The sequence below is a fragment of the Bolinopsis microptera genome, chromosome 6 (assembly GCF_026151205.1).
Source record: "Bolinopsis microptera isolate Bmic1 chromosome 6, MBARI_Bmic_1.0, whole genome shotgun sequence".
NCBI lineage: Eukaryota > Metazoa > Ctenophora > Tentaculata > Lobata > Bolinopsidae > Bolinopsis > Bolinopsis microptera.
The window spans coordinates 2,586,101-2,592,100 of record NC_087077.1 but is presented as its reverse complement, the minus strand read 5'-3'; the positions used below and the strand labels follow the sequence as shown (position 1 = coordinate 2,592,100).

At 41.3% G+C, this 6,000-nt stretch overlaps 2 protein-coding genes across 2 annotated transcripts in view; one reads left to right on the top strand and one right to left on the bottom strand.

Annotated features, from left to right (window-relative positions):
* Window positions 1-1,935, top strand: LOC134816953 (dynamin-1-like protein). Its single transcript, XM_063826011.1, has one exon. The coding sequence runs from the start codon at window positions 1-3 to the stop codon at window positions 1,933-1,935; it is 1,935 nt and encodes a 644-aa protein (XP_063682081.1).
* A 2,366-nt stretch (window positions 1,936-4,301) lies between these two features.
* The window catches only part of LOC134816424 (dynein beta chain, ciliary-like), a 49,522-nt gene continuing 47,823 nt past the window's right edge, over window positions 4,302-6,000 (bottom strand). Inside the window, exons 65-69 of the mRNA XM_063825260.1 lie at window positions 5,600-5,761; window positions 5,279-5,491; window positions 5,008-5,144; window positions 4,610-4,716; window positions 4,302-4,425 (exon numbers count right to left, since the gene is read on the bottom strand). Coding sequence (XP_063681330.1) covers window positions 4,388-4,425; window positions 4,610-4,716; window positions 5,008-5,144; window positions 5,279-5,491; window positions 5,600-5,761 — 657 coding nt within the window. The 3' untranslated portion in view covers window positions 4,302-4,387. The remainder of the gene's footprint in view (window positions 4,426-4,609; window positions 4,717-5,007; window positions 5,145-5,278; window positions 5,492-5,599; window positions 5,762-6,000) is intronic.

The following is a 6,000-nucleotide window of genomic DNA, read 5'->3' as shown; positions in this document are numbered from 1 at the left end:
ATGGACAAGTTCCTTGCGACTCTAAACAAACTACAAGATGTCTTCACAGCATCAGGAGTATCATGCAAGGACATAGACCTCCCCCAGATCGTAGTAGTAGGGAGTCAGAGTGCTGGCAAGAGCAGCGTCCTGGAGAGTATCGCTAAACAGAACTTCCTACCTCGAGGATCTGGGATTGTTACAAGACGACCTCTAGTCCTGCAGATGATAAAGGAAGATAAGGGGATGGAGATAGAAGGGGAGATGAGACATACTTGGGCTAAATTCTTACATTCCGAAGATAAGGTCTTCACTGATATGGAGAGGGTTCAAGACGAGATTATAGCGGATACTGACAGGATATGTGGTAAAGATAAGGGCATCAATGAAAAGGCCATACACCTGAAGTTACACTCCACAAAAACACCCTCTTTGACTTTAGTTGATCTGCCTGGGCTAACTAAAATAGCAATTGGGGACCAGCCTAAAGACATAGACCGTAAGATTGAGAAAATGGTGCTTTCTTACATCAGCCGGCCAAACAGCATAATACTGGCTGTTTCTCCAGGGAACGTGGATATTGCCAACTCTGATTCCTTGAAACTGGCGCGGGAAGTCGATCAAAGTGGGTCTAGGACCCTGGCTGTTGTAACTAAATGTGATCTCATGGAGCGAGGTAAAGAAGCTCATGAGGTTTTAGAAGGTAGCAAGGTTGGTATGAAGTTAGGTTTGATTGGGGTGATAAACAAGAATAACAAGATGCTGGAGATGAATGTTCCTGTTGAAGAAGTCATGGAGATGGAGGAGCAGTATTTCCAGGAGACGTTTCCTGATCTAGCAGACAGAATGGGAACAAGATATCTCAGCAGCCAGCTCTGTGACATCCTCATCAGTCATCTGAAGAAGGTACTACCGGAGGTCTCAGAGAAGATAACCGAGCAACGAGCGAAACACAGGTCTATTCTAGAAGATGTAGGGGAAGAGTCCGTGGATCCAAGACAAGCTCTGGTCTCTTTAATCAGTCAGTTTACAGAAGCTATTACTCAATCTATGGATGGAAAGTTCAGCTATTCGGAAGATGACGCCAGCGAAACGGCCAGAGGACGCACAAAAACAGGGACATTTTCTGCAGGAGCTGAACTTTTCAAAGTTTTCAAAGCCGAGTGCATTGAAAGATTGTCAAACATAAAAGCGGATAAAGGTCTTGTCAACATCAAGGAACTAATAGAAAACACCGGTGGAATTCAACCAGCCCTTTTCATTCCTGATGGAGTGTTCAACAGCCTGGTTTCAAAGCAACTCAAGTTACTAGACAATCCTGCCACTAGTGCCATTGATAAGTCTTACGGAAGCCTTAAGAAATCACTGGAGCTCATCGCAATTAGAACCTTGGGGAGACATCCCACACTTGCATCAGAGGTTACGCAGATCTGTAACGAAATACTCGTAGATCAGATGAAAGAAACAAAAACTTTCATCAAGCAATACCTCGCGAACGAGCACGCTTACATAAACACGAACCACCCTGAGTTTATTGAAAGATACGAGGTTGCCGCTGATATGTTCAGAGGATCTGCGGAGGCAATGAAGTCAAAGCAAGCCACCGAGGCTAAAAAAGCTGAAAACTTGACATACATGAAGACACCAGGGTCCAACTCTACAGCATTCGGCAAACTCATGGGCAGATACGCTGAAGGAGAGAAAACGACAACAGAAGCCAGGTCTAACAACGAAGCTGAACTCCTCCTCAAGTTGATAATCCATTACTTCTGTATTGTTAGAGGTCAGTTGGTTGATGTACTCCTGAAAGCCATTATGAGGTACATGGTAAAGGATTTGACCACGAATTTGCCCAACAAGCTGATTAAAACCCTGTACACGACAGACGAGAGGATTAATTCCCTGGTACAGGAGTCAGATCAGGTCGCCAGAAAGCGCAAGTCTTCTCTAAGATGATGAGTGTTTTAGCAAAAGCAGAGAACTTGATATCTGACATTGCTATTGGGAAAATTTCTGACAAGGAGGAGGCTGAGACATCCGTTGGGGACGAGCAGTGAAAATTATTATGAAATTTGTATAAGAACTGACGATTTGTTAGTTTTTCTGCACAGATTGTTAGTATGTTAGTTTCACTGCACAGATTTTTGTCTGGTTAGGTAAATGTTTGTTATTGAAGTTCGCACATATTTACTGGTCCAGGTACCTCACGTGCCTAGAAAATGTTTTGAAGCTGTTGTAACGTATAATACTGTTTCATTGTTTCTGCTTTTAAGACGATCATAATGTTACTGACAAGTTGCATCAAATTCTTTTTATTTGAGCTGCTTTCTAACAACATTAATAGACTCACTTGGGGCAGTAGCATCTAAGAGGATGGAGTTGGGAGCGGAAAAGATTCTCTCTGTAAGACACATGACCAGGTCCCTCTCTTGTCGTGATTTTAACATACTGCTGTAAACTACCTGACCAAGAACTGCCATTAGTTATCAGTTTCCACTGAACTCTATATATTCTTTTTCTTTTTTTTAAAGAGAAGCTGGGCCAAGATAGCCCACGAGAGGATAGCATTGAAATGCTCTGTCTATATATTCTATTTGTTCATAAAACAGTTCAATAATGAATTGCACATTCGATAACCTACAGAAGAGGTTTATCATTGGTAACCACTGAATAAAATGGACCTGATTACAAATAATAATACCTGTGTCAGCACATTAACAATATCCTGCATATCCATAATATCCTGCGTCTCCTCCAGGGCCATGGTTACAGATACACTGATCTCGTTCTGATCCTTGTAAACCGCCCAGTATTGTCGAATTATACTGTGAAGTATCGCTATTCGCATTTTCTTGGTCCTGGAAAATTAAGACATTCCGGATGAAGTTTGTGGAATTGAAGGAATTAGGATAGAACCGGACCCAATCAAAGCGTTAGGACTTAGGCAGAACATTAGCATTTATCACGAAGCAAAAATAATCGAGAAAAAAAAGCAAACTTAAGGAAGCTGTAGCAATAAATGAAACTGAGGCAGTAAACACTAAACATGGTAGAGACAGTACAAAATAAACTCACGATAGTTCAATTGGCGGAGCGTTAGAAGCACAGAGGGATGGTAGGTGGAGCACGTCAATTGGGGGGATGAGTGTGTCCACACTCACAACGTTACACAGCTTCACCAAACCTGATATAGAGAGGGTTACGTGGATAATATGAGATGTTTTTATATTTAATGATTCAGCTTTCGAGGTAGCTTTAGGTGGTAAGACTAATATATATTTGGGTTATCAAGTAAACATCGGTGAGAAATTAGTAGATTAATCACATTCATCACTGACGAATATCTAAAAACTGCTAAAGATTGACACGAATCTGGTCAGGAGGAAATGTCTGATGAATTGGTAAGACAAACCTTGGTGAAGATTTGATTCCCTCTCAACAGTCAGAATACACCGACTAACACCTGATTTAGCTGTCGGCGTCTTTCCTAAACTCCCCAAACCATTCAACAATCCCATCACATCCTGAGAAGAAAGTTCAAACTTCCTGTTGAGGACAGCCAGCTGCTGGTGCAGGACAGATAACCACTCCTCACTGCCCAGTTGTATCTTGTGGAGCACCAAACATCCGTCGTCAGTGAAGACAGAGTTCAGGTCTGATGTGTTGGACCCTACTGTTATCATGTTCACGTGGTTCTCCTTCTCTATCTGTTACATTTTATGTGAGTATTAATTTATTACGTATTGACAGTTTAAGATTTGTTTAGATAACAATTCGCTAAACGATGAAATATTGCCAAGGGTCTTGAAAAAATCACATCTTCATATCTCACTATATCGTGAAATCTAAAAACTAAACAAGCACAAACTTCATTCTTGAAGTCGACACTGACCAAGTTTTTCTCGAGGTAGTTGTTGAGCTTGTTGGGGCAATGGTCGTATATGAGTAGAAGGGGTTTCCCTGCACCAAGGTCTCTCAGGGAAAGCATCCTGGCGGGGGAGGAGAAGGCTGGTTCCACTGAGGCTACGTAGTGGATCATAGCTTCTCTGACGCGCAGTGGTCTCAGCACGTGCAGAATGAGGATGTCGTAGAAACTACCCTCAGCTGGGTGGTAGAAAATGTGTTACACGGAATATGGTGGTTAGGCATGTTTGATTAAATTTAAATTAAGTATATAATGTAGGGTCAACCTTGCATCTTACAGTTACATTTAGAACCCAAGTAAAAAAGCAACCTTGTGGTCTTGTAGCGTGCCATATCCCAGGAGAAGGCTGACACTTCCAGTCCTCCAACCACTCGTTCCAGCTAACATCAATCATCTGAGAGAGTCCCTGTAAGGCAGGTACCTCTTCTAAAGCACAGATCTTCTGCCACTCGTCTTCAGTAGCTACCCAGTCGGGCCGGTCTACTACCCCAGATCTTGCGAGTTATCTTCACTTCCTAAACCTGAATCAATGATTTCTTGACATTTTGGGAGAGTGAATTCAGGAAACAAGGGGATAAGATGACAAAAACCAACGCTTCAAGTCGTGTTAGGTTATCTATTTCATCTCTAGCCGATCCAATTACAAATCATAATTTAACTAGTCATCATGATTGAGGGATAGTGAGAAACCATGATGCGACTTACTATCAGTGAGAACTTGGAATACAGTGTAGGGTAGACGTTCGATGTTTGTTGCTACCATCACACTGAACAGCACGCTTACTATCAGGGAGTCACTCTTGAATATGCTCCTGACAGACAATACAGGTTTAAAGGTATTTCATTTCCCATTTTTAATGGTTTTAACTAAGCGATCAAATGTCACAATTTGATATAATATCAATTTTGATTTCTTTGGTTCGACGTTCTAGTGGCAGGATACAGCTGTCGAAATGGGAACTCGTTACTGGACTGGAGTGGAATAAAGGCAGCGATCTCGCTGTCCGGGTGGTCAGCAACTCTGATGACCCGATAGAGGATTCTATGAAGCACACCAAAGTAACCAAAGTAAGTACGTGAAACTCAAGAGAAATATAACTCACGAGGATATGCTATCCCAGATAGCAGAAGTAACGGTTTGGAGAATACTCTCAACCCTCGAATCATCTGGAATTATTAAACTCTCCAACAAGACCAACATTTCTGTTTCTGACATTTTGTCGAGGTCTCCTTGTTTTGTCTGTGGATTTATTGGATCGTTATCTTGTTTTCCTTTTAATCTTTTTTAGATTCGAAAGAAAGATTTACGCAACTTTTTTTGAAGAAGCGCTGTAAATTGACGAAATTGATGAAAATGAATAAAATATCACTTACCGCTATAATTTGAGGACCTTCAGTTTTCTCGATAGCATCAACAATCCAAGACTTGAAGGTTTTAAAGGCGACAGCGTACTTATTGTTGAGATGGGAGAGGGATTGGATGGCGGTGTGGAGAGTGGAGCATCTGTTGATAATGGGAGCAAGAGAGGCGGATACGAGGAGACATTTCTCCTTACAGAGGAGCAATTTGGAAAGAGTCTCGTTCAGCTGGAGTGTATTTAAAAGTGAGGTTATAGCAGAAATACAGATAACAAGACAATAAAGACCGAATAAATGTTAAGATTTAGACAAAATGATGAAGAACGAAAAACAAACCTGGTCTTGCTGCGTTAGTAAACTGTTCAGCCCATCTATTTCAGTCTCAACACTCTGTCCCAGTTTCTTTCTCAGCTGATTGCAGGTGTTCTCTAATTTCACAGCCACTTTCGATATCATCTGGGGCACGGCTTGTTGTACCCACCCTACCGCCGGGAACAGCTGAGGGGATTTTAAACTGGTTAAATAAATCGAATTGGCATGTGTGAATGATAAGAATGACTAGAATGACAAGAATGATAAGAATGAAAAGAATGATAAGAATGAAAAGAATGATAAGAATGATAAGAATGAAAAGAATGATAAGAATGATAAGAATGATAAGAATGATAAGAATTATCGCTACAGAAGTTAAAGTTGAAACCTTCCATAAATCCACCCATAAGAACGATAAAATCAGG

What these genes read in the sequence shown, in the direction of transcription:
- LOC134816953 (XM_063826011.1), top strand. Translation starts at nt 1, where the DNA reads ATGGACAAGTTCCTTGCGACTCTAAACAAACTACAAGATGTCTTCACA.